A 27,903-nucleotide genomic window follows, 5' to 3' on the forward strand; every position below is an offset into this window, starting at 1 on the left:
CTGTGCGTTCTTAGGCTGTGTGCAGATTCCTGTTTGTCATAAGAAATACCTGGCTTGGTATTCAGAGCATCATCGAATAAGTGTTTGAATGTTTGCAAACTGTGAAAGAATGAGAAAACATTATTTATTGTGGAAGCATAATCAACTGGAATATTATTGTTTCTGTTAAAAATATAATAATGTACAAGTCACTCTCACAGATGAAGGGAAAAACACATTCCGCGCATTCACCAGAAATATGAAAAGATGAAATCTTATATTCGAGGCACCAGGGAAAGGCTAGTATGCCTCCTACGATGGGCAGTGAAGAACTGAGTGCCTTTTATCTGTGGCCTTACCTCATCTCACTTGAATAACTGCCCTTTGTAAGGAATGGTCAGTACTGCTTCTAGCTGCTGCCTAGGGTTAGTTCCCTCCACACCCAAGTTGCAAGTGAAGGAAGCACTGTTCTGCTTTAACTCTGCTATGTACCCTGTACCCCATGCTAGCCCTCAGGAGACTGTAGACTGTACACAGTGTGCCACAGAATGGGCTCTGCAGACTGAGAAAGAATCAATCCTACATTCCTAGATAATAGAACACACAAGATGGAAGTCCTCATGTCAACATCCCTCCTGTGCTTTTTTTTAGAAATGCTTTTCTTACTCATTCAAGGGAGTTCCTGAGTCACTTCTATAGGCATTTCCTTAGCAACCATGTTAAAAAGGATTTGATGCAATTTTTCAAGACATTATATTATGAACATGAGAGATAAGTTGATAGGAGTCAGGGGTGGGGGTATATTGAATCTATTCTACAACAGTTAAGCTTATAAAACACAGGAATATATATATATATATATATATATATATATATATATATATATATATATATAACATACAAAAATTCCTACATATAGTCTCCAAAATTTGTTTAATGTTTTTCAAAACCCACTCAGCAGTTCATAAACTATATCGTCAAGCCTCAGATGCATGTCCCTCATCCATTGATTGATGGGCCAATGACACCTCCAAGGAGTGTCTGAATATGAACTTCATGTCAACTATTTCCTACTCTAAAGTAGCAATCACTAACATTACAAATACTTTACACAGTTCATATAAACAAAATAAAATTTGTCAATAAAACCAGATAACAGAATTCAAAAACCTTGTTCTAACTTTAGATATGAGTACACAGTAGATTCAGTGATCAGATCAAAGGAACCTTTGGCTAAATAAAGAAAGAGGGAGGGCTGAAGTCCTTTCTATTCAAAACTGTAGCCTGTATCAGTGGCAGTCAATTGTTTAGAGGACAAAGGAGAATATGTAAGGTATCACATGATCTGATCCTTAGCATCTTGAAATAAAGGTTTTTATTTTCCTTTCCTGGTGTGCAAATTAAAACTAAAACACCAAATTCCTTTTCATGCCACTGAGCTTAGGCTGAAAATACTTTAAATATTATTTATTTTGCTAATAGATTTTATGTTGGGCAATATAACTCAGCACCTAATATATAAAACTTGCTCAGTAAATATTTATACAATTAAATTGAATGTTTAAACGTGTGTTCTTTTCGAAGGCCCAATATTTGGCCAGTGTCTCATGAGGGCTTCCTGATCATCTTCTTTACCATGGAGGAGCCCCAGGCCAACCGAGGCAAGTCACTGCTGTGAGAAGCTATGGAACCACCATCAGGATGCTGTGACATGCTCAGCAAATAAGTTAGTGTAAAAAGAGTCACTAAATGTATGCGTCCTTTACAAACAAAAATGTTACTAGAGCAAGATGCAATGTGAGATCAGAGAGCAACCAAAGTAGAATGTTTAGACTATTGTTCACCACTTTGTGTCTCAAGACAACACAGCAAGAAGTAAAGAGTGGCGAGAAAAATTAATTTGAGTATCAGAAACATTTTAGAGACGAGTCACATGTATCAACAGACTAAAGACCCAAGGAGCTAAAGAAGTTTGCAGCCCCACAGGATGAACAATAAGATGTACCAACCAGCACCCCCAGAGCTCCCAGGGACGCAACCACCAACCAAAGAGTACACACGGAGGGAGGGACCCATGGCTCCAGCTGCATATGTGGCAGAGGATGGCCATTTCAGACATTGGTCTTATGAAGGCTCCATGGCCCTGTGTAGGGGAATGCCAGGTCAGGAAAGTGGGGGTGGGGTGGGGGTGGGGTAGGGGTTTTTTGGAGGGGTAATGAGGAAAGAGGATACAATTAGAAATGTAACCAGGACAGAGAAATGGGAGGGGGGTGACTGGGAAATGGGCGGAGGGAAGAAGGCTTATAAGACCGATGGGGAGGGGGTAACCGGGAAAGGGGAAAGCATTCGGAATGTAAACAAAGAATATAGAAAATTAAAAAATTTTAAAAATTAAAAAAAAGAAATGTAAATACAGCAAATATCTAATAAAAAAAACAACCTTCAGCATGGATCTCGTTGGAAGCCTGCGTCTTCCAAGTCATTCTCTACTGAATCCAATTTCCTTTCCCTGCTTTACTCCCTTCCTCACTGCAGAGCAGAAGATGGACCCTCAGCACTCCCGCGTACCAAGCAAGCATCCCCCAGTAGCTGTAATTCTAGAATCTTTTCTTTATTCAACAGACTGATTGCTTAAACCCAATTCTAATGAACTGTTGTACGCTTACATATATGGGAAGCAATTAAAGTGGGGTTTCCTACTTTATCTTGGCACACTGACTGGATGGCTCACTGGATTTCCATGGAGGTGGCTACATCAGAAGAAAAACAAGCTGGAATGGAAGGCTCACAAAGGCCTGAAACAGGGCCTCCTTGATATACACAGTTTCATCCTAGAGATGTCCTTTACTTTGTAGGCACCAACAGGTTTGTTCAAGTTTTCATTACTTCTTTATTTTTGAGATTATAATTTTATCATTTCTCCCTTCCTGCCCCAAAACCCTTCCATACACTCCTCCTCGCTCTCTTTGAAATTCATGGCATCCTTTTTATTAGTTGTCACTGTATATGTATGTGTATGTGTGTGTGTTTGTGTATGTGTATGTATATATATATGTGTGTATATACGTGTATATGTGTATATATGTATATGTATATGTATATATGTGTATATGTGTGTATACATGTGTATACATGAATATGTGCATATGTATATATGCATATATGTATATATGTATATATGCACATATTAGTTGTCACTGTATACACACACATATGTATATACACACATACACACACACACACACACACACACACACACACATATATATATATATATATATATATATTACAAATACAGAAATAACTCCTGTTCAGTTTGTATAATGTAGCTTATTAATGTATTCACATGAATGTTTTCAGGGCTGACTACTTGGTACTGAATAACCAACTGGTATGTTCATTGCTGGGGGAGAACATTTCTCCCACTCTTGGCATTTCATACTTTCTATAGTTCTTTGAATACTGCTGAAGCCTTGTGTAAATAAGTGTCATTTAATAATAATAATATATATTATTATTAGACTGTCCCTGTGTAGGGGAATACTAGGGGAATACCATGTTCCTTTTATACTGTCACCTATCTAAAAGGGGAAATTTCAAAGTATTTTGAGTTTCAAAATGATGAAGAGATTTTTTTTCTTGAGATAGTTCACATCTGTGGAAACTGTCCACTTGGAAGAGAGTTTTAGGGATTTGGGTTTAAATATATACATATGTATATATTTAAAACAATATATATTGTTGTTGTTTTTTAAATTTTATATATATATACATGGGTAACCAAACATATGTAAATTCACTACAAACATGTTAATGGCCACAGAGATTATGTGTTGGATCCTCCAGGACTCAGATTGCAGGCAATTGGGAGTTGTGGGTGCTGGGAGCTGAACTTCTATAGGAGCAGGGAGTGCTCTGACCCGCTAAGACATCTCTTTGGCCACAAATTGAAACTTTTCATCTTGAGTCTATTTCTTTTCTAACATCCAATATGAAACCTGCCAACACTTTAGTATTTAAGGACTTAGGAGGAGCTTTGTGCACTTACTATTATAACTGACCATGATATGTGTGTGTTTTCATCATACAAGCTCTGATTTAGAAGAATTCAATCATAATCTCATGACAGAGAGATAGTCATCTAAATGGTATGGACAGGAATAGGTCTACTCAACTCTAAGGCTCTCCTTATGCAGGAGACTCCTATACCTCAGGGTAGTCCCTGTATATTTCCCATGCCTACAGGATAGTCCCAGCTGAGTGAGGTAGTGTTCCTCAATGAATTCAGTCTCACAAAGATATTACTTGTGTATCCGGTTAAATGGTAAAGAGTCAGCTTTCTGTGGCAGACTTGTTCCAAGGGGATTTTTCAAAGGCAAATTCGATGGTATACAAGTCTCACCATATCTCCTCCTGCCTTTGAAACCTTACACCCAAATGAGATTTGACTCCTTCTAATCCAGAAAAAAAAAAGGTAAAACATTACCATTTTTCTGTCCCCATGTCTCCCTCATTTCCCTCCTAGAGCAAGGTCCATGAATACTCTCCCACTATCAGGAGATGTTTAGATCTTTTCCTGAGTTTTGTTGTTGTTTATTCAACCAAAGGATAGTAAAAATTCTTAAGATGAGGGCAAAGTATCTTTGGAGAATATCTTTTGCACAGTTTTCTAGGAATATTCAACCTCACACAGAAATACCCTCAACTATCATCTGATGTCCCTGTGTTTGTACTCAATCTACCACAGATTCAGGCATATATGTAAAACTACCTTCCAAACCAATACTCTTCCTAACACATATACCAAGAGTCAATGCATAGTATCTCTAAATTAGTTTTATTTATTTATTTATTTAAATTTTTTATCAGATATATTCTTTATTTACATTTCAAATGTTGTCCCCTTTCCTGGTTCCCCCTCCCCCGAAAATCCCATAAGCCATCTTCTCTTCCCCAATCAACCCTCCCCTGTGTCCCTGTCCTGGTATTCCTCTACACTATGGCATCAAGTCTTTCCAGGACCAAGGGTCTCTCCTCCCTTTGGTGTCTAACAAGACCATCCACTGCTGCCGATGTGTCTGGAGCCATAGGTAACTCCATGTGTACTCTTTGGTTGATGGTTATGTCCCTGGGAGCTCTGGGCATACTGGGTGACTCATATTAAATTTATTTCTTTATTTATTTGGGGCAGTAAGCTTGTATGCAATGACAACATATGTAGGTGTCAGATGAGAACAGATGAGAAGCTATGTGGGTCCCAGGAACTGAACATGTCACCAGGCTTTGGGGTTATATGTCAGTCCAGTGTCTCTAAAACCAATTCTGGATTACAAAGGTTATAGATTAGGCAACTGTAAGGTCAGTGCCATGAACAGTAAATAATGATTCAAATCATAAAATCTGGACAGTGCTTTGAAGTATGCATACTGTACCAATATTCAGATGAATTCTGCCAACAAAGCGTGCATGCGTGCACATGTGTGTGTGTGTATGTGTGTGTATGTGTGTGTGTGTGTGTGTGTGTGTGTGAGAGAGAGAGAGAGAGAGAGAGAGAGAGAGAGAGAGAGAGAGAGAGAGAGATTTTGTAACCTTTGAAAACCATTTACACAGGAAAAATAGACAGCATTGATCATTACAAATTATCAATAAAAACATAAAACTTCAGAGGCCAATTACAAAACCCTTATAGTCCATGACATTGGTAAGCATAATGGGTCCCAGTGTGCATCCTTGAAGTGAACACTGTGCACCAACTGGACACCAGAATCAGTGCCAGACCCAGTGGACAGTCCAGATAGCCCATAGCCAGCATCTTGACTAACATATGCCCAGTCCAAGAAGGAACCATGATTCCTAGGTTCCAAGCTTCCAGAATCCAGCAATTGAAATCTTCAATATTAACTTTGCTTGCTTTCTCCCAAAACAGCATGCTTTAAATAAAAACTGTATTTTCACTCTGTAAGGTGAACAGCCAGCTAATGAATGTTCTGTTAATAGACAGCTATTTTTAATTTTCTCTTGACCAGGATAAAAATGTGCACAAGGTCTCTCTCTCTCTCTCTCTCTCTCTCTCTCTCTCTCTCTCTCTCTCTCTCTCTCTCTCTCTCTCTGTCTCTCTCCCTCTCCCTCCCCTCCCCTCTCACTTCCACAGCCTTCCACACAGCCTCCCTACTTCAAAGTTCTCACACTGTGCCTAATCTAACTCACTCCTGCTGCCTCTGAGATCTCTAAAGACAGACTCAAGCACTCATGCTGACATCTTCTGACCATTCCACCTTATTGTAGTTCATCTGTGATTAGGAAGATGGGCTGAGTTCCCACCCAGGCTGCCTTTGTGCTCAGGGACTCAAAGACAGAAACAATAACATCAACAACACGGGAGTGCCAGCGAGAACATTTTCAGAGTCCAAACTCCACTTAATCAAAGGTTGAGCCTATACTAATTTTTATCTGATTCAAACAGTATAAATTTTACTATCAGTATTACCAGTAATTAAAAACCACTTCAGATAAATTAAAAACTACTGTGACATGTACATTAAAAAAAATGGAGCTTCCTGGGAGTTTAATAAACTTGGCAATAACTTACAGAATCGTATAATTGTAGTTAATTTTACTGCACCTCTGTATTTCCTGGTGCAAGCCAAAGCAAAAACACTATCTTAATTAAGCAATTAATTAATTAAAGTGAATGGAACATTCTTGAAAACTGAGAGACCCTAGAGGGTTGGATTAGAGAAAATAGGATCCAGAAACAGAGTCTAGGAATTCCTCAGCTAGCTGTGGTAGGAGTAGCAGCTGGCTTCAGTGCTCACAAACTTTGAGGTAACTGTACATGTCGCAGCAGGAACCATAAAATACTCAACAGCTCTATCTGTCATTCAATGTCAATAAAAGACAGTTCAGAAGCATCTTTAAATGAATACTAAGTATGGAATAAAATACAAGAAAAGGATGGAAATATTGTTGGGGGAAATCAAGGACGTTGGAATTAAACGATTTTCTTTTTAATTAAATGATTTTTAACCTTCCCATTTTACCCATTAATCATCTCTTATGCGTTTAAATATACTCTTTGGAAAACAAACATTTTTTAATTCATTGACTTCAGCTCTGGGTCTTAATTTTCTAAACAAAAAAAAATATATGGTGGTAGGGAAACACTGTAAAAAATGTTAATTACCAGATGAAAAGGTTCATTTAGGCTTGAACAAAGCATATTGTAACATCACGCTGAAGGGAAAATAACAGGGGGTGCTCAAACTTTACCAGTGACTGCACAGCCAACGCAGCAGCATCCTCTGCCTTTCTAAATATGTTCTTCTGCCTCATCCACAGTTGCTGTTTGGTCTGTAGCTCCTCGGAGCCTACAAGTAAATTAAATAACCTACACGGAGCCACTCACTCAGAATGAGAAGGGCTGATCGCACCCTGAGAGGCCAGCTCTTTCAGAAGAAGTTCACGCCAAGTTCTGTCTACCTACATCTGTGCAGTGTCTCTCCCTGGGAGCAGCCCTGAGGGGGATGACACAGAGTTGGATGCGCCCAGCAGGAGTGAGGGAGCCCAAGGGCCAAAGGAGAAAAAGAAAAATCACTCCTCTCTAGCAATGACTGGCTAGGAGCACAGAGGCTCCATTTCTCTCTTCTGGGAAAATTCCTCAGAGGCTCTCTCATATTTCTGTGGCCTGTAATGTGGAGGAGTAGAAAGCAAAGGGTTGAGAGACGTTAAAAATGCCCAAAGGGAGGTGATTGGAGAATGCATGGAGAGAAGAAGGTTTATGGGACATATGGGGAGGGGGGATCTGGGAAAGGGGAAATCATTTTGAATGTAAACAAAGAATATAGAAAATAAAAATATTTAAAAAAATGCCCAAAGTTCCCCAAATTACCCATAATTCTTCCTGAGAGGAATAAAAGCAGAAACTAAAAGCCAAAGAGTGCACTTTTTAATCAAGGCAGGGAGAAAGGGGCACCAGACTCCCCTTAGCTGAGTGTCCAAAAAACAGTAAAAGGAACACCTCCATGAGTTCAGGAGACTTCCTGAACTTCTCCTGTCAGGAGGAGTTTCCAGAGTTAGGATGAGCTTCCAGAGTTAGTCTTATGTCACTGTCATCCCAAATATAAAGGAAATGCCACGATTTCAGCAGCAAAACAAAATGTTATTATATGCATTTAGTTTACTTGCAAGTTAAACGGAGGAACTCATTATGTATAAATATGCATATAATATATATTATATATTATGTATCATATACAAAATATTACATGTTCAACTTCCTTATTTTATGTTTCTTCATATATATACTATATATAATGTATGTAGTATATGTGTTTTATATATATATATATTTATATATATGTACATATACACACATTGGCTAGAACTGGGTGACTATAAGTTAAATTAGAATGGGGTTGTAATGTTCAATGCTTTTGCTATACCTTTGATAGTTTTTGATTACTTTTATTATACCTTTGATTTCAGCAAAGATGGAGAAATGTAATAAATATTTCTCTAAAATATTTAAGAGATATCCTTATTCCTAATTATGCATAAAAATACCAACGTATGTCAACATTTCTTCCATCTAACACTACAGTAGACACATCCTTTATGTTTTAACTTATGTTTTTTGAGATGGGATTTCTCTGTAGCTCAGGGTGGCCTCAATTTTACAACAGATTTTTTTTTTTGCCTCGGCCTTCACAATGGCTGAAATTACAGGCATGAGCTACTCTGTACAACTTTAAACAATAGCTTTTCTAATACATCTGTGTGTGTGTGCGTGTGTGCATGCGCATGCGTTGGATGTGTTCATTTGTGTTTGTGGGCACTAATGTGTATATACATGTGAAAGTGAGAAGAAAGTTTTAAAGGCTAGTCTCTCCCCTCCATCTTAACTGATACAGGGTCTCCTGCCTGCTGCCGTGTACAGCAGAATAGCTGGGAAACTCTCCTGTCTCCTCCTGTCATCTCCCCACAGAGTCACCAAAATACAAATATGGGATGTCATATAAAGCTCCACGTGGATTCCAGACATCCAAACTCTGGCTGTCATGCTCGCATGGCAAGCTCAGCCCATGAAAAGCAGGCATTTTAAGTCTAACATCTCATTTAGCAGGCATTTTCATTATTTACTCAGAAATTTAATTTAGTGTGGATTAGAAAAATCCCCGTGAAAAGAACCTGAGTATTCTCCTTTGGAGTATCCTCGTGGCATGAACTCAAGACAGCCTACTGCCCCAATGCACGAAGGGTCATATGAGGTTTGTATGTAAATTGCCATGCATTCATCTGAGACGATAAATCGAAGAAGTCACTCAGAATGCTCCGTTGCCAAAACAACAAATATGAGGAAGGATTACATAGATCTGTATGCATAATATGAGGTAAATCTATTTAACAGTATGCTAAAATAAGGTTTATTACCCTTGCTTGAGAGAAAGCACCCAGCTTCCAATACATGTTCCCACACTGTTCTAAAACTACTACAATGAATAAAAGTATTCTGGCATAGAGCAGCTCTAATTGTGATTCAAAATTCCTTTATATAGTGTATTAAAACAGCAAGTTCTGGACTTTTAAGATAGAACAGGGCCGCCCCTCAGAGGAGAAGTACGTACATTATACTCTAAGAAAATGGAATACTGGGTTCACAGTACTATTTAAATCTAAATACACTAGGAAATAGTATTACAGTCAAAAGACTTTAAGGCCGTCTGGGCTTGAGAAGTGGTGCGAAAACCCTTGCCTAAGCATTGCCATCTTACTGACCCTATTCCAAAGATAAGAAAATGACACAACAGAGACCTATGCATTAGGTAGCATGTTACAGAGCCCTGGGTTAAAATACAGGCCTATTTGGGGCCTGAAGAAGGGAGGGGAACACGACCCACAGAATCAACTAAGCAGGGCTCATAGGGCCTCACAGAGAATGAACCAGTTGGAATCAGGGAGTTTGTCTGTGTATATGCTATTGTTGTATAGCTTGCATTATGGGGTCGTGTGAAAGTGGGGTGTCTCTGACTCTCGCCCCTCTAGTCCAGTCCTGCCATGTCCAGCCATGAGAGGAGGTTTGTGACTGGCTTCCGCATCTTGTTATGCCATGTTTGGGGGTATCCCTGGGACTCCTGCTCCTTCCTGAAGGGACATAGAGGAGCAGTGGATCTGGGGGCGAGGGAAAATAGGGGGGAAGGTACTGGGAGAGTGGAGGGAAGGGAAACTGAAGCTGGGAGTGTAATATATTAGAAAAATATTTTTTTAAAAAAATTTAGGCTTCTTTAATTCTGAAATACATATATGGGTACACTTTATCCTGTTCTCATAGTAATTACTGCGAAGAGTGGTAACACTTTATAATAAAAAAGATTTTTACTATATAGTAATATTTTTTATAAGAGTCAGTTTCATTATTGTTTTCATGCTAGCTATTCTACCGTATAACCTGATTGAAATTATTTTTTCTCTATTTTCTTTTCTATGAAGGAAAGAGAATAGTAATGACAGTTTTTTTTAATTCACTTATTTTTATTTATGTATATTGGTGGTTTACCTACACACATCTGTGTAAGGGTGTCAGATCCTAGTGTTACAGACAGTTGTGAGCTGGAAGAACAGTCAATGTGCCTAAGGAATGAGTCATCTCTCCACTCCGTCAAGTAATTGTAGCATATTATAACATCCTGGAAAAAAGTGGGGGCTATGAAGATACAAATAATTAAACAGTGCTTGGGGGTTAGTTTCTCCCAGACATGAGCCTCTAGTTGGTTATCCAATACCAAGTGGTCAGTTGTGAAATCATACACATACAAGCAACACTAATGGATTTAGGTTGCGTGTGATTTTGTATCTGCATGTGTGCGTGCACATGCACATGCAAAAAAGGAATAATTAAAGGGAAAAAGCAATTAATTTGAGATGGAATCAATATGGGGACATGGGACAGAGGGAAAAATGGAAGGGGGATGTTCTGATTATATTTAACTTTAAGATATTTTTAATGAAAAATGGGCTATATATAGCTAAGCAAAAAGTCCTCAAACAAGAAACATAAATAACTAATAAATTCTCTCTTTAAAGTGTGCATTGTCCTCAGGGACAATGTAATCCATGTAACCTATCAGGGAAAGGTAGGTTAAACTGCTTTAAGATTTTACCTCTGTGAAGTCAAAGCAGAAAAAAACAGGATCAGGCCCACAAATGACAGCATAAGTTGGCATGGATGTGGGGAAGGGGACACTTGTGCACTGCTGGAGTGAGTGTCAACATTTGCGGAACCAGTCTGAGTGGTCTTCAAAGTCTGTAAATGCAACTACAATATGGCACATTTACATCATTCCTGGATGGATGGACAGATGGATGGATGGATTGATGGATGGATGGATGGATGGATACCTAGATAGATAGATAGATAGATAGATAGATAGATAGATAGATAGATAGACAGATAGACAGATGGATAGATGGATAGATGGATAGATGGATAGATGGTTAGATGGATAGATGGATAGATGGATAGATGGATAGATAGATGGATAGATGGATAGATGTATAAATAGATATACAGACAGACAGACAAGTGGTCTAAGTGTCTACTTAGACACTTGCACCATATATGCAATGCTCCTCCATTGAGAAAAATTAGGACATGGAACCAATCAAGATGTCTATCAACCAATGGATGGATAAATAAAATGCCATGCATATCCATAGATATAGACACAAAGGAGTATTACTGGGCACTAAGGAGAAATGAAAAAAGATGAGCACCACATGCTCGCTCTCTCTCTCTCTCTCTTTCTCTCTCTCTCTCTCTCTCTCTCTCTCTCTCTCTCTCTCTCTCTCTCTCTCTCTCATATATATATCTTGTTTGGTATCTCTTATTTTGAAACATTAAGCTGGAATATACATTGACTCCAGGAAACTACAAACAGGCCACTGGTGGGTAAGATACAGGCCAAAGAAAAGTTCAGAGGGAAATACAAGGGGCAGAAAAGTGCAAGCAGCAAGTCTGGGTGGGAGATGAGGAAATAAGATGTTGGTGAGAATGAAGGAGCAGGTCCAGTGGAAGCTGTTTGTGTCTGCAAGGAGACTGGAGCATCTGAAGGTTGCTTCTCTGGAGATGTCCTGGGTGTAGTAAGCCCCTGGGCTTGACAAGATGTTGAAACACATTATTATAGGTAGAGAATAAGATTAAGTACATTTGGGAGAAAGTAAAAAATTTTAAGATGTACATTTGAAACCCAGAGGAATCCCACCCTTTGGAATAGGCTAGGCAGATGAACTTATGAGGATGGAGCCTATTTGGTCCATGAGAGGTAGATCTGAGTGGGTTTCCTGTAGCTTATAAGTTTATAAAAGAGATAACAACATGAGTTAGCAACATGAACAGTCTTTAAGATGAGCCTTTCATGGAGCAGAAAGAACAAGACTAAAAAGTTGAAAAAGTTGGATCACATAGTGGAATGGTTAGGCAAATTTATAGGAACCCAGATAATATTAGGACAGTGGCATCCCTAACAAAGGGTGCTTGTAAATGGAAACCTGTATTCTCCAACCCCCAGAAAAATCAATTAGAAGAGACAGTAGAAAACAGATGCCATGATGGGAAAGGGCAGAGGGGAGCACTCAGTTTAGAGTGGAGACGGGGACTGGGGAAAAGAGAAGTTGGTAGAGTAGGGTTACTCAAAATCAAGTATACATGAAGAATCATGTGGAAGTCCTCAAGTTTAAAGCTACTCAAAAATATGACATGCATACACACACACACACACACACACACACACACATACATGCATGCACACACATGCAAACTTGCACATACACACATACACATACACACATATGCATGCACACACATACACACATGCAAGCTCACACCCACACATACACACATACGCATGCACACACACATACACACATACACACATACACATGCACACACATGTATGCACGCACACACATATACACATACACGTGCACACACACATGCACACAAACACACACATGCATGCATGCACACACATATACACATACACATGCACACACACACACACACACAGAATTGGATCAGAAACACCCTGCATGAGTCGACAATGATGCTCCCAGAAGACACGTGTTACATGGGTTATTAAATTATTAAATGCAAGTCTCCATGCCAGGCACAGAATTGCTCCGTACGAGTTTTTGGCCAGGGAGTCCAAAGAGATAACCTGAATCGATGCGCACTACTTTCATTGCTCTTGGCTGCCCAACATACATCAAAACTCCCCTAAAGGTTTTTTGCTTGTCAAGTAAAACAAACAACATAAATAAGAAAAAATAGCCAGGAATGGAGGTATGAGTCCCTAATCCAGCACTCGAGGGGCCATGGCAAAGGGAGCTAAAACCTCCTGGGCCAGCCAGGTACACAGGGAGACCCTGTCTCAACAAATTGTTTGAATATATAAAAAAATTCAAAAGCATAATGGACAAAGCTATTTGGAACCATTCCTCTATATTGTAACTGTATCTCTCAGGGAAGAATTACGATTTGTAAATAAAAATTCTCACAATTACAAAATGTTGATATAACATGCCTATCACAGTATCACTGCAAAAGAAACCACTTCCTATTTCATAGTCCCTGTTCATGATCTATTTCTTTAAATAACATTCAATTGACCAATATTCAAAATGACTGAAACTGATACATCCCCTTGGCATTTGCTATAACAGGGTATATAACCCTACAGAGGGAATAAATCAAATCAGATGTTAAAAAATCATTTAGATTTGCTGGAACTATGTGGCGTGAATGAGCAATGCCAGAGAAAAAAGATAGAAATAAACAAACAAAAGGAGGCTACTGGATAAGACAGAAGAAGAGCTATGGTGGTATTTTACCCACAGGTCCTTCCTCATCAACAAGGAAAGCCTGACCGAGTTGGGGTAATCTTCAGTGACTACCGTGTGACCTGCTATCTCAATCGAGTCTTTCAACTGATACTTTTCACCACTGTGTTCCAGAGGTTGTGAGACATCTGACACTCGCCACAGATGCCGTTCTTTGATCAGCACATTACATATGGATGGAGTATTTGCCATCCCAGGACTGGACAGTCACCAAATTCTCATCTGCATATTTACAATGGCCTCTGGTCTTCAAAGCACAAAGATGTGCATGTTTGTTTCTAGGACATCCACTGTGCAAGGCTGTTCGACAAACATTTGTTGAGATCTTCTTATGCGTTGGCCACAGGAAGGAGAATGCAAACCCAATGATAATAAATAGACGACATCTACCTTGAAGGAGATTTTAAGACTAGAGAATGACTTAAGGCACATTGCATTTTTAATTAAAAATAAAATCAATATAATACATTGTAATAATCTGGTCTAAGTGTAAATATCAAATCAGTAAATGTGTTATGCTTTAGACTCCAACTGAAGTTAGTCATGCTCTCATTAAAATATTCCTAATTAAGTGTGCCTTTCTAGAAGATTTACCTTTAAAGATCTATTATTTACATCCTCCCACACTGACAGGCAAATGTCTTTGGAATGCTATCTTTCAGAAAGACATGAAAGACAAAGTCAAGAACATAAGAGACCATCCAGAAAAAATGGTATTTTAATTTTACCTCATAATATTCGACACCAAATATTTATTTCCTTGTACATTCCGGTCGGTCAACCTGCTTTCTCTCTATAGTCCAAAGCAAACAGCTCACTCTGCTTTCAGAATTTGCTGACTGCATTTCTATGGTTAGAATAACAAACCCACTCTCCCCTCCCACTCACATCATTAGCAGCCTGAGGTGACTCTAGTCCACGTCTTTTGAATCCACTCGTTCATTCACACACACCATTTCAAAGAACCGGGCACCTGTTATGTGTGTTTATGATGGATACAACAGAAATTGATGGCACCCTCAGCAGCGTATTCTGTACAGATTTGAACCTGATGAGAGAAAACACTATGAAATTATGCTTGCAGAAAGCAAGTACTGAAACCAACCTGGGAAGTTTGGGAAGATATAGCAGATGAGGTGTCATTTAAGATAATTTTAAAGGCCAGGATAAATTTAGATTAAAAGCAAAAAAAAAAAAAAAGTGTCTGGAGTCGCCAAGCAGTGATTGGGCAATGGAAAACAACCAAGACCATGGGAGTCAGGGTTGTGTATGTGGCCAACCCTGAGCTGGCCTGAATTCTCAGCCTCTTTCTGGGTTACAGAAGAGATGCTGCTTAGGAAAGTCAAAGCCTCATATTTAGGCAAAACGCTAAGGAATTTACGACAGGTGGCACTAAGTTTGAAATGCCTACAAGAGATTCACTTAGAGACATCAAAAGGTGTTCCAAAAGGAATTCATAATTTAGCAGAAATTTCAAAACCTATGACTATAGATCTGAGGATCTTTGGCATGTCCCTATAACTGAAGCCACCAGTTGAGACTTCTGCTATTTGTAAAAGGAAAGGGATAGCAGGCTATAGTAGAACATTTAAGAACAGTTTTTGAGATTCAATATTGGGTTAGAATAGAGACATACAGAAAATTTGTAGGCAAAAAAGGGAAATGGAGGTTCAGGTGGCCGAGAAGAGGGGGGGTTCAAATACTTTCAGCTCCTACTGCACTCATTACTCACCTATTCTTATTTTTCTAGGTCTTTCCAGCTATACAGTGTCTACTCAATGTGCTCTAGACTTGGATGTGTTCTCTTTGTCAGTCCTAGCTGTGTTCTGTATTATCTAGCTTGAAGCTGTTGAATAGCCAAATACCATGGAATTGCTTTCTTGTGCCTGGGCCTAAACAGGTCTCCAAACTTTTAACACTAGCATGAAGTTTTTAACCTGGGTCGCTATATTAAGTGGCAACATTTGGCTAGGGTACAAAAAAAATCTAAAAATTCAAATTATCTCTATAAGATTTTAACCTTTTAAATTATCTTCCATAAAAAAAAAACAGTGATGATTTTCAGACATAACACCAGAATGGAAGCTATTTATAACTTATGCTTTTACCAAGGTTTAATAACCAATAAAAAAGAGATTGCTTATTTCAATATATTTCTATTTCAAATATCAGGATGTAAGATATATCCTCTCTTATTTTCAGGAAGAAGGGATTAGGAAAGAATACTTAAGCTCCACTATATTACAATACAGAGACGACCAAGAAAGATAAATCTGCTAAGCTGTGCGAAATATAAAAAGGAAAAGCCACTAGCTCTCCTTGCTTTGTTCTCGTCGGTATCTACGAAGATACCAAGTAATTTTCCTGACCTTAGAAGACCTCCGTACATGCACATATACTACCTTATATATTGGGAAAAAACTGATACTTTGACTAATATAGACCATATATATTAAAACTATAGTCTACTTTTTCTAAAAATAAAAGCTGCAAAATACAGAAAATAAAACAACCAGTCACCTATTAAAGAGTTTCTCCTCTCTTTCTCTCTCTCTCTCTCTCTCTCTCTCTCTCTCTCTCTCTCTCTCTCTCTCACTCTCTCCTCTCACCTCTCTCTTGTGACAAGAGCATGGGCTGGAGAGATGGCTCAGGAATGACGATCATTTTCTGTCTTTACACAGGACCCAGGTTCAGTTTCCAGAACTCATAACTGCCTAAAACTCTGGATCCAGAGGACCCAACTCCCTCTTCTGGTTCCTGTGGGCATGTGCACATACAGTGCACATATATTTATTCAGGTGACCTACACACCCACGTGTACAATAAAAAGCAAATAGATCATAAAATGAATATAAATGACAAGGACAATCATGAGACCCACAATGATCATTCACCAGTAACAGACAACTTAAAAATAACTTGGAATCTTAGTTACATTTCTACTCCTGTGATAAACACCATGACCAAAATCAGCTTGGGGAGTAAAGGGTTTGTTTCACCTTTCGTGATATGGTCTATAAGAGAAGGAAGGAAAAAGCCAAGTTACTGTTAAAGGCATACCCCTGATGGCTTGCTCATTCTGCTTTCTTATGCGCCCCTAGACCACCTGTACAGGTGTCTAGGCACCACCCACAGTGAGCTAGCCAGGCCCTTTCACATCAATCATTAATGGAGGAAATGCTCCCTAACAGGATAGCCTATAGGACATTCTGATGGAGGCATTTTATTTTCCGTTGAGGTTCCCTCTTCCAAGCTGATCCTAGTTTGAACGAAAACCTAGCCTGAACATTTGGCTTCTTGAAATCAAGGGTATTCTTCGAAAATCAATGATCTTCAGGTGCCGTAATACACATTGAAATGAAATTAAAACTAGGCCAGGTTTAGCTAGTGCAGCAAACCTTCATCAGTGACTGCTACTTTATGGTCTTACTTGTGAATATATATCCATATTAAATATAACAACCCATTAAAAGAAACTAAATAGCTAGCATAGGGTATCTATCTGCATGGCGGTATAGACACTTTAATTGGTTTTCAATGGCCATACATTCTCTATATAAACATGACAATGTCTTCCAGACAAGTAACTTAACATAATGATGAGCAGTAAAAAAAAAAAATAAAGTACTAAACAATGTGTAAATCATTAACTGGGTATTATCATCCGAATTAACTCAGTTTCATTCACGATGCTTCTTTAAATTGGCTAATATTCTAATTAAATGCCTTAACAACTTACAAATTGCATAAGATTCTTTTCAACAATATTACATTATCTTGTGACTTAAACTTCAAAAGGGATTATCAAAATATTACTTTCTAAATCTATTTAAGTAGTTTTGCACACCAGGGATATGGCCTCTAAACTGTAGGCTGTACTTTTTCTGGGCTTTAAAGAGGATTTAATACTCCTGTGTGCAGTTGTAACTTACAACTATTATTAAAAAATGATAGAAACTTTGAATGCACCCTTCCCATCAAAGAAACACCCCCTGAGATCGTATGAAATGCAAGGCCTCGTTTTCAGCAAACCATTACTGTTGGCCAAAAGATGGTTTTCAAGATTCTACATCCCTTGTTTACATTAACTTTATGAACTGATACATTTTAAAGCCTTTAATTATTTGCTTTTTAGTAGCTTGATACAAATAAGTTGAAGCAGGGGTAAAAAGCCCAACATATAAAGAGGAAAAGATCCTTTAATTTGTTGTCTCAGTAGATCCTTAAAATTGACAGTATGAAACAATGTCCATGGCAAGAAATTAGTACAAAAAGGCAAATCAATGGTTAAGACACTTTCCTTTTAAGCAGTTTTTGACCATATAAGTATAGGCAACTTTCACAGAATAGCAGCAGAACTCGGAAAGCGCCTCGCCACTTCTGCAGTATAGCCCGTTGCTGTCAACTATCCCACCTCGGTTAAAACAAATGTGAATAATCCTGACGTGAGACTATACCTGCAGAACCCACTGGGCATTTAGTACAGAAATTTTAAAAAGTCAAATGCACATGTTACACCATCCAACAGAAAGCTAAACAGATAAACTACTGAACAAGTAGTCCCTGATTCAATGTTTAAAATAGCCATTTATTGTATCCCGTGACAGAGACGTTAACAATTTCATTTTTTTTTTCAGTAAAAGATAGGAAAACTACCCTGAGCCAATTTCTCTTCTCCACTTGAATTGTGCTTGCCTTGTTGTTATCTCCACCTTTACCATTTTCCCACCACCTTTTTGTACTATAAACATTGATGAGCCAGTTAATGAGAAATAAAGAAAAACATAACTTCAGATCAGACCCTGTGGTCCTTTTAACTTTGAATTCCTTGCCAGATTCCTACCTTGGTGTAACTATGATCCTAGCCATGGTCCTTGAAAGACTGTGGGTGGGGCCCATTCCAACAAGACCTCCTCCCCACAAGCCCAATATCACCCTCAAAAACCACAAGAAGGGGCTCAGCCTTATTTCAAAGCATAAAGGAAGTAAGAGTGGTTTCCTTGGGTACAGTAATTTGAAGTTTAAAGATGTCTCTGCTTCACTGTGTTAAATGACCATGAGTTACAAGGACAGGTCTAACAAGTCTCACTGTGTACAGAAAGCCCCAAAACCAAATGGGATGACTTGCTAATCTTTATACCTATAGAAAGTGATAGCATTAAGACTAATTCTTGGTAGGGCATAGTGGTGCATGTCCTTTAATCACAGTATACAGGAGGTACAGGCAGGTGGGTCTTAGAGTTGGAGCCTGGTCTACACAGAGCATCCAGGACAGCCAAGGCTACACAGAGAATCTCTGTTTTGAAAAACAAACACAAACAACTAGACCAAAACTTCATTCAGTATTCTACAGAGCAAGTCAGTGGTCAAGCTTTCAGACCGTGAACATTTTAAGTGCTTGGAACTACACGTGCAATTAGCTATAAGAAGAACAGTGTCTCTAGTCTACCCACACACTCCATTGCCTGACCAAATTGTAATGCCTGAACTTTTAATGCCTTGCCTTATGGTAGAATCAGCTATCATACCATTCTAAGAATAGAAGTATCCTACCTTGGAAAATTCAGCATAATGTGGCTGAGAGAAACTCGCAGTCGAGGAGAACATAGTAGAACGATACTGTGTTTGGGAGACTTGTGTGAAAAAGACCAAGTAGGCCAGAACAGAAGTTAGAGAGAGGCATGTGCTCAGAAAAGCATAGGGGATCCCACCAGCCATATGCAGTTTCCCTGCTGCTTGCAAGATCACTAGATTCTCAGACCAAATGCCACGAGCAAGGACCCAGGCAACCAAAGTTCTAAAGGCTCCACTAATATTAGGAAACAAACCAACAAACATGGAATGGACTGCTTGTCAAGAGCTGAGCAGAGGATTAATGGTATTTGTAAGCATCCAGCCAAACATCGGTGTTATATATATATATATATGAAGCAGTACATGCTAGCTTCCTCTCCCCAACAGATAAATAAAACAGCCCACAACCCATACCCACACTTACTTACACTATGGACTTTTAATAAACAGCGAAGGCTGCAATCCACTGGGTAGGAGTTTGAGGGTCTATGACTCTTGTTGCTTGTGCCTCGGGGAAATTTTCTCCAACTCTCTAGACCAGATCTAGACTATCCAAACTGATCTCAGATGATCCAGTGTTCAAAGTTGTTTAAAAACAGAGCATAGACCATGAAGGTAAATGAAATCCAACACAATGGCACTTATAATCCATGCAGTGCAAGCTTCTCCATATGCTGCTCATAGACGTGGGAGAAGAGAGTGGTTTCAGGAATTCACACCGATAGCTTTCTAGGAGGTTTTGGACCGATTTACAGGAGAGGCAGCTTTTCCCATTGAACAAGTTGAACAAATAACCTTCAGGAGAGGTAGTGTTTCTATCACTCGGGTTGGCAGTAGCCCAAGGATCACACCCATTTGCAAAGCACAGTGAACCTCAAATATGGTAATGTAAATACATAAGCGGTAGTGCCCTATTAGGCAAGAATACACTCAAGTTAAAAATACATCACTTCGGAATGACCAAAAAACAACGGTTTTGAACCTTTCCATTATTTCTGTCACCACCGTGTTTTCTTCATTATTTAAAAAAAAAACTTGTCTATATTTTTTTTCTGTGGATGTTGGGGAAGGTTCACAGTGTACCTTTACATTTGTTAAGACAGGTTTTTTTGGGGTCTTTTTTTTTTTGAGAGCAAGATTACTACACAGCACAGGATTAGCTTTCTCGAGTCAGACCTCACTTATTACCAGTGTAGATCAGGAGTAAAGGAAGCAAGTGTGCTCTCTCCTACAGTCTCTTCATGCCAACAGGACATCCTGAATCCAGAGAGCCTGTTCCCATCCCAGCTGCTATCTCTCTTCCCTAATCATCTTTTCCCCTTTCCTTCTCATCCATCCTTGCTTGAACAACAGTGTAGTACATACCTGGGCCTAATGTGTGGAAACCCTTGCCAATAGAAATATAACCCTGCATTACCTGTAAGTCTCCCTAATGTTTAGTTCATTCTTCTTCTGCTTGGCAAACTGATGCTTCTCAAAAACAAGCCCTTTCAATACATTTGAAACAGGACAACACGGTATGTGTGCACACAGAGGAAAACTAAAGTCATAGAGACTTCTACTTCATCTTTCCTCCCCAAGGAGGTTATACTGACAGATGTTAGAAAATGAAGGCCACAGCTCCCCAACACAAAAGGCAGCAATACCTAAAGTCGACTTCGTAAATCAACTCACATTTTGAGGGAAAGAATATGGAATGAGTAAGGAACCCAACAAAATTCTAACAATTTTCTAACCCACTTTCACACAATAAGTGAGAGAAATCAATATAAAAAGATGGCCAGTGCCAAATGTCTTTCCACTGAACTAACACAGTTTTCATTATCTTTAAATTGGAGGCGGTTCCCTTCCCCTCAATCCACGGGAAGGTTCTGCGTACCAGTGGAAGCAAGCCTCGCCCTGCACCATTAAGACCAGCAGCTGGTTTTCTCTGTTAGCTTAATCTGTCAAACCACATTGAAAGAGAGACCAAAAATTCATGTAAGGAAAGGATAAATGTTAGAAGTTTCTCCTCGGTTGGGAGACAATGTAGTGCCTGGAGGGGTGGAGGGGGGGGGCAGCTGCATTTGTTGTAAAAGTCTGGGTTGAAGTCTTGTTGAGCCATGCATGTGAGCCAATTTAGAGTACAGCTGACACCCCGAGGATACAGTACCGCTTTGAGAGTTGCCACACCTGCCATATCTTCTGCACAGGATACCGAGAGGATTCAAACACACAGTCTAAGTCAGCACATTTTGCCCATGTGATATTGTAACCAATTAGAGTAACGGCTGGCACGCAGCAGCAAAGATTCAATAAGTGTTAGCCAATTTCAGGAATCATTTCAATATGGTTTTTTTAATTTACAGCATCGAATCATCCCCTCAATCTCTACTTCTGTTTCCCCTCTCTCTTCTCTTCCTATTCTGAAGCTCATTTCTCTTTGAAGCTTTTATTTAAGAGGAGGAATAAGATTTTTACCTCTAATGAGATCTTCTCTGATTTAGGTCTCAGATAACACAGTTTTCTGTCTATGTAATATATTGACCAATGATGCCTGTTGACAGGTACTTGAAGGAGCATTCATTGAGAAAGTGAAGTTTCAAAAAGGTTCCAGGACACACCACACCACACATACACACACACACACACACACACACACACACACATACAAATTAAGACTTGTTTTACAAACAGTTACATCAATCATAAAATATAATTCTTGAGAGCCAGTTTTTTCTAACTATAAACAATATTACTTAAAATTAGTAGATTTTTACAAAACTAATGTGATCATGAGGACAAAATACTTCCAACTTCATATAACCATTTTAAATTCTTGAACTGGAAGTAAAATTATTTTTTTCCTATTTATACCTATTTAATGTCATTGTCAAATCTAGACTTCAGCAGTAACTTACAATCAAGGCTAACTATACAAATATATTCGGATCTGTATTTTGTTAGAAGGCTTTATAACACTCATTCATTTTTTCATTCTCTCTTTGAATGTCTGCTGTTCTATCTTGTAGAGAAGAACTCACACACAGTAGGCAGTGCAAGGTGAACATACAGCATTCATCACAAAAATATATTTTAAATCCAATTTCTCTGGTCCCAGAACTTTAGCTTAGTTTGGGTCTTTTGTAAAAGAAGTTTCTCAGATATGTGATATGACAGATCAAGTATTGCATTGAAAAACTTTTCTTTTAAGCCAAGGCCTGTGAAAAGCATCTCTTTTTTTCTGATCATTTTTCTCAGCAAGTTTAGGAGAGGCCACCACCCATGACTAGACATCATCACGGACCCTTTACATATGTGTCATTTGAATGGCCCCTATGATCCCTAGTTTCCAAGACACAAAATTCCTTCTAGGGAAAATAAAGTATAGCACCGTCTTGCTAATTGCAGATACCATGACAGCTCACACAGAAGCACACCAGCATTCCAAAACACTTGCTGACCCCACAATTGTACACGAGGCCAGGACTTTAGCGGAGGGAGCCAATTGATAAAGTTAATGCAGAGGTCCAGGGTTATCGAGAGCTGTTGTATAACACAACAGCAGGACACGCTGCTATATTCTGTGAAATCGTGCCATAAAGGAATAGTATTTACAAGCCCACAGAAAGCAGTGGAAAGGATATGCCAGATGGGAGCAGTTGGGCAGAGCTTTTAATGTGCTCGTCCATGTAAACCCATATAGTATAAGCATTGACCCTAGGTGGTCAGTAGGTTTGAGATTCTGCCCTAAACTCATCTACTCCCACTTAAAACCCATCATCCTCTACAAAGCTTCCAGCAGTCAATGAAGAGGCATTATGGCCACTACTTGCCCTGTGCCTCCCTTTCCTACTTGGACTCTGACAGGGAGCAGCCCATATTTATCAGGAGCTGCTGGAGGCCCCCATCTACCTGCTGTCTGTAGCAAGCCCCAAAGGAAACAGCAGCAAAATCCGTAAATGCTAACCGACAGGACAGTGTCTAGGACAGGGGGTAGGGGCTGCAGTGGTGAGGACAGATGGACCAACAACCAGACAGACAGACAGCAGCACCATTAAGACAGCATCCTTTACTTCCAGGCTCAGAAGAGGGGAAGCCTGCAGCACAGGGCTGGGGTCCTTCTTCCACTTGGGACAGGAAGCAGATTAAGGAAGGTTCTGCCTCCCTCAAGCTGCCAGGCTTAAAGTGGTTTTTTTTGTTTTTTGTTTTTTTTTTTTTTTTTTTTTTTTTTTTTTGGATGAGAAAGAGCAGGGACTTCAGAAACCTGCTGCTCTTATAGAGCCAGGCCAGCTCTGGCCTTCTAAGTTAACAGCCTTTTATTTTCCCAGTCTATAATGAAAGAGGAGGAATCACTGAATCCCTGCTATTTTGCTGTGGCCTGAGGCCAGTCTCTTCCCCAATAGAGCCCTCCCTACTCTACCGCAGTTGCTTTGGCTTGGGGGGACCCACGGTCTCTGGTTGCAGCTTTTCCTACTCCTCTTCTCTGAGGCTCAGCTACACTGAGAAGATGCCTTCCCAGACAGTGCCTTCCCTTCAGTAGGCAATTCTAGAGAGTATGAGAAAGGCCATGATGGGTGTGCCCTGTGCCCTGGTATCACCCCCCTCCCCTGCTCCCTCTCTAGACTTCTCTGCAATCAACTAACTCTAGATGCAACAGGTTCCCTTTGGCTCTTCATGTCAATTGCTTGCCCCAAATACACCTTCTGCATAAGCAGAGGATACCAAGACATTTGTACCAGTCAGGGTATCCACATTCCGCCACACCAGAGAGGAAAACTTCACTGAATTTATGAAGACCTCCCAAAGGAAGACAGACTTGGCATCCCCTTTAACTTCACTTGATGGGCGAGGCTACAAAGCCAAGTCCAGCTTCTATGGCAGTTCGTGCAAGCAGTTCTGAAGCAAAGGGTAGCACGGTATCAGTCTCCTGAGCTACCAATAGTCAACCCTATCCCCTCCTCCTGCCCTGGAAAATGGGGGCACCAGGTACCGGTCCCCTAAAGGGTGGATGGATTTTGTAAACAGGGGATGTGTAGATATTTAATTCCTTTTTCCTTTGGGAAATGGGAAGGCCCTGAGGTCTCTTAGAAGCCAATAATGAGGAACCCCTATTTTATTTCAGGCCAGAGTTACCAATCAGCTGCTGTCATTATCAAAAAAAAAAAAAAAACTTTGCACTGCCAGCGGCATTGCATGTGGATAAGAAACTGTGCCTTCATACAGTTATTCTGTGTAGAAGACTCGGAATGAAAGGTTAAAGGGAAGCTGAGAAAGCAGGTTACCAAAGATGGCAACTGCCCAAAAAAGACCCAACCTTTGCATCGTAAAACGAATGAGCACCAAAACAAACACTAAAAATAAACCGTTTTTATTATATAAATACCAGCAGCACCCTTCACTGTTGTAACTCAGATCTGCTCAACAACTCCAAGGAGGAGCTACCCTCACCATCTCTACCTCCACCCTTTTCCCCACTCATCCCCTGGTCCCTAATCTGCCCTCAGCCCGGAGCTCTACCTTTGGGTGGGATCAGCTTCACTTAGGTCTGCATAGCTCACCCCAAGGCGGTCCCCCTGTCCACCTAGTCCTCCTGGCACTCCTGTCTCCAGCCATCTTCCTGGGGTCCTAGGTTTTTGGCTTTGCAGGGTCCTCTCCTTCCTCTGGACTCCCAGACCTCTACCCTGCTCAATCCCAGGGAGGGGCCCCTAGCCCCAAGGTGGGCACCTCTGCCCTCACCCCTGCACCCTCCCCAGCCCCTCCCCCACACTCAACCAAGAGGACCTGGAGAGTGAGTGGTGAATGGACGGATGGAGGCACCACCGAGGGATGCCTGGCGCGCCCTGGGGGGGTGGGGGTGCTTACTTGAGCATGGCCTCTTCTTTTTCCTCCTCTTCCTTCTGTCGGTCCATCACTGCCATGATAATGTTCCTCTCCTCCTCGGTCAGGTGGCTCAGGTCGGGCAGCTCTTGCATAGGGGGAGGCACCGTGGGTGGGCGAGGACCTCGGGGCCCCACGGCCGAGGACATTTTTCGTGGCCTGCCCGCCCCCTCGGCTCGCTGGCTCTGGCTCTCACCTTTCGGATTCACGCCCCGCAGCTGCGCCCCTGCTCTCCACGCTCACAGCGAAGCCCTCCCGGCGGCGGCGGCGGCAGCGGCAGCGGCAGCAGCAGCGGAGCCGGGGACAGCGAGGACCCAGTCTCTCATGATGCTCTGCCTCCCGCCGAGCCCGGATGCTGCCTTTGTTTGGGTCGCCCTGGCGAGGTTCGGGGCCGCCCGGCCGCCTCCCGCAGCCCAGTCTCGGCCGGCGGGGGCGGGCAGGCGGAGGCACGGCGAGGGGGCGAGGGCTGGCGCTGAGCTCCGGAGCGCGGCCGGGCGCGGGCTGGGCTGGCGGGCCGGGGGCTGGGCTGGCGGGCCGGGGGCGGGGCCGGGCCGGGGCGGCCCGACGCTGCTTGCTCGCGGGCTCCGCTGCCTCCAGTTTGGGGCTGCGGGAGGGAGAGGGAGAGTTTGGGTGTCAGTTAGGCGGAGTCTCGGAGCTTCGCTCCCGGGTGATGCTGCTGCTCTTGCAGACATAAGCTGCCAGCCACTCAGTCCCGGAGCCGCTCCGCCCACGGGCACCACCCACCCACTCCCCGGGTCCGAGCCACGCGTGCCCCGGCCGTTCCCCCCGCCCCACGCTTGCCGACGTGCGTACTCCACTGATCTCTCCCAAGGTACCCCTTAACCTGAGTCATCCTCCCTCTCCCAGGTCCTGGTCCATGTCATCCTCCCCAACCCTATTTTCCCATGGGTTGCATTAATCATCTTCATCCTCGCCACAGTCTTCATCATTGATGCTTTTTAAGCACCCACAGGGTTCGGAACAGCAGGATGGTACACCCTCTAGGTCTATTTTTCCCTTCCTGCCACCATATCTTTCTGCTTTACTCGTCAAGTGTGTACAGCCACAGTTGTGTGTGGGTTTCTAGATAATTTTGGTACACACACACACACACAACATACACACATCAAGCAACCCGAATTGCCATTATACCCTTCAATGCAATCTCTTTCTTTACGGGTTCTCGCTAGAATTGTTCTGCTATTTATCCTCATTTTCCCCTCAAGAAGCCCCACCACACAGTAACTCCTTAATTTGCCATTTGGGGCACTGGGTAGCCCCATCAGACCGCATAACTGCACTTCGCTGGTGCTTGTAAATGGATTATCTACTCTAATTCCTCCAGTGATGTTCGCTATCACCATGTACTCACTTCCCAGCCTCCGTGGGTACTTCTCCAGCAACACCACGATACCAGAATAAGGAAAACACCCACCCATACCCTATTGGATTTAGAAGCGTCTGCTCAGTGCCTGGTATGATAATAGGCATTAAAGGGTGAGCTTCTCTTGGTGATAAAGGGGGGGAAATTAATAGACAATTCTTTCAAAATAAGTAATGTTATCACCTTTGAAACCTGGAGAGTGAATTTTGTTAATGTGATTATAAAAGAATCAATAGAGAGACGGCTCAAATTGAGCCATTTCCCAGTAAGGATCTCACAGCAATGATGAGAGACCGGATGGGTTTTCTCTCCAGGGGAATTCTTTCTGTAGTTCCACAAGCAAGACAGTACCTATTTTCCTCCTTCAGCCTTAACTTTATTAACATGGGGTGGAGGGGTGGGGTAGGGAAAGGAGGAATAAACGATGCTAGATGCTAAAGTGTCACAGTTTAACTGATTTTGCCAGTAAATGCAGTGTGTGTGTGTGTGTGTGTGTGTGTGTGTGTGTGTGTGTGTGTGAATCTTCTCAGTAATTAAATGCCCACTACCTACTGTATTAACTTGGTTCTTAAGACTCAGTCTTTCCACTAAGCAGAACGCTTTGAATTAGTTGAAATGGTTGCAATGTCTTCTCCTGGCAGCTCCAGAACACACCAAACCTACCACTTATCCATCCAGGGATGGTCTATGTTTGCTCATACCTGTTATCTGACTTTGGACACATCTAGTCAATCCCCACCACCTTCCTCCCTCCCTCTCTCTCCCTCTCTCCCCACCCTCTCCCTCTCTCCCTCTCTCTCCCTCTCTACCCCCCTCTCTCACTCCCTCTCCCTGTCCCCCCTCCCTCCCTCTCTCTCTCTCTCTCTCTCTCTCTCTCTCTCTCTCTCTCTCTCTCTCTCTCTCTCTCTCTCTCTTATAAAATAACTATCAAGTGGATTATAACCAAGAACAATTTTCAGTACCTAAGTATTTATTAAGGTTTTGGCATCATCGTGTTTATACAACACAACATTGGACATATTTTATAGTTGCGTCACTAGAAATTGTCACTGAAATAACTGTGTTGTCCTCTAAATTTTCCACTGATTTTTCATAGGTACTGATGTGTAGCCAGATTTCCTCTTTTCTTTAATTAAGCAGTTGATAGAACACTCTGATCAGCATCTTTTCTTCATTAAAAAATATACATGCTTTTCTTCTCCAATCACATATTT

General features: G+C 41.1%; 1 protein-coding gene across 3 annotated transcripts in view; it reads right to left on the reverse strand.

Moving 5' to 3' along the window:
• LOC127692874 (regulating synaptic membrane exocytosis protein 1-like) overlaps positions 1 to 25,467 on the reverse strand; it is a 230,438-nt gene extending 204,971 nt beyond the window's left edge. For all 3 annotated transcript variants that reach the window (XM_052193487.1, XM_052193485.1, XM_052193484.1), the window contains exon 1: positions 25,291 to 25,467. In XM_052193487.1, coding sequence (XP_052049447.1) covers positions 25,291 to 25,454 — 164 coding nt within the window. In that variant the 5' untranslated portion in view covers positions 25,455 to 25,467. The remainder of the gene's footprint in view (positions 1 to 25,290) is intronic.
• Positions 25,468 to 27,903: the final 2,436 nt, after the last annotated feature.

Source organism: Apodemus sylvaticus, chromosome 9, assembly GCF_947179515.1.
Source record: "Apodemus sylvaticus chromosome 9, mApoSyl1.1, whole genome shotgun sequence".
Lineage (NCBI taxonomy): Eukaryota > Metazoa > Chordata > Mammalia > Rodentia > Muridae > Apodemus > Apodemus sylvaticus.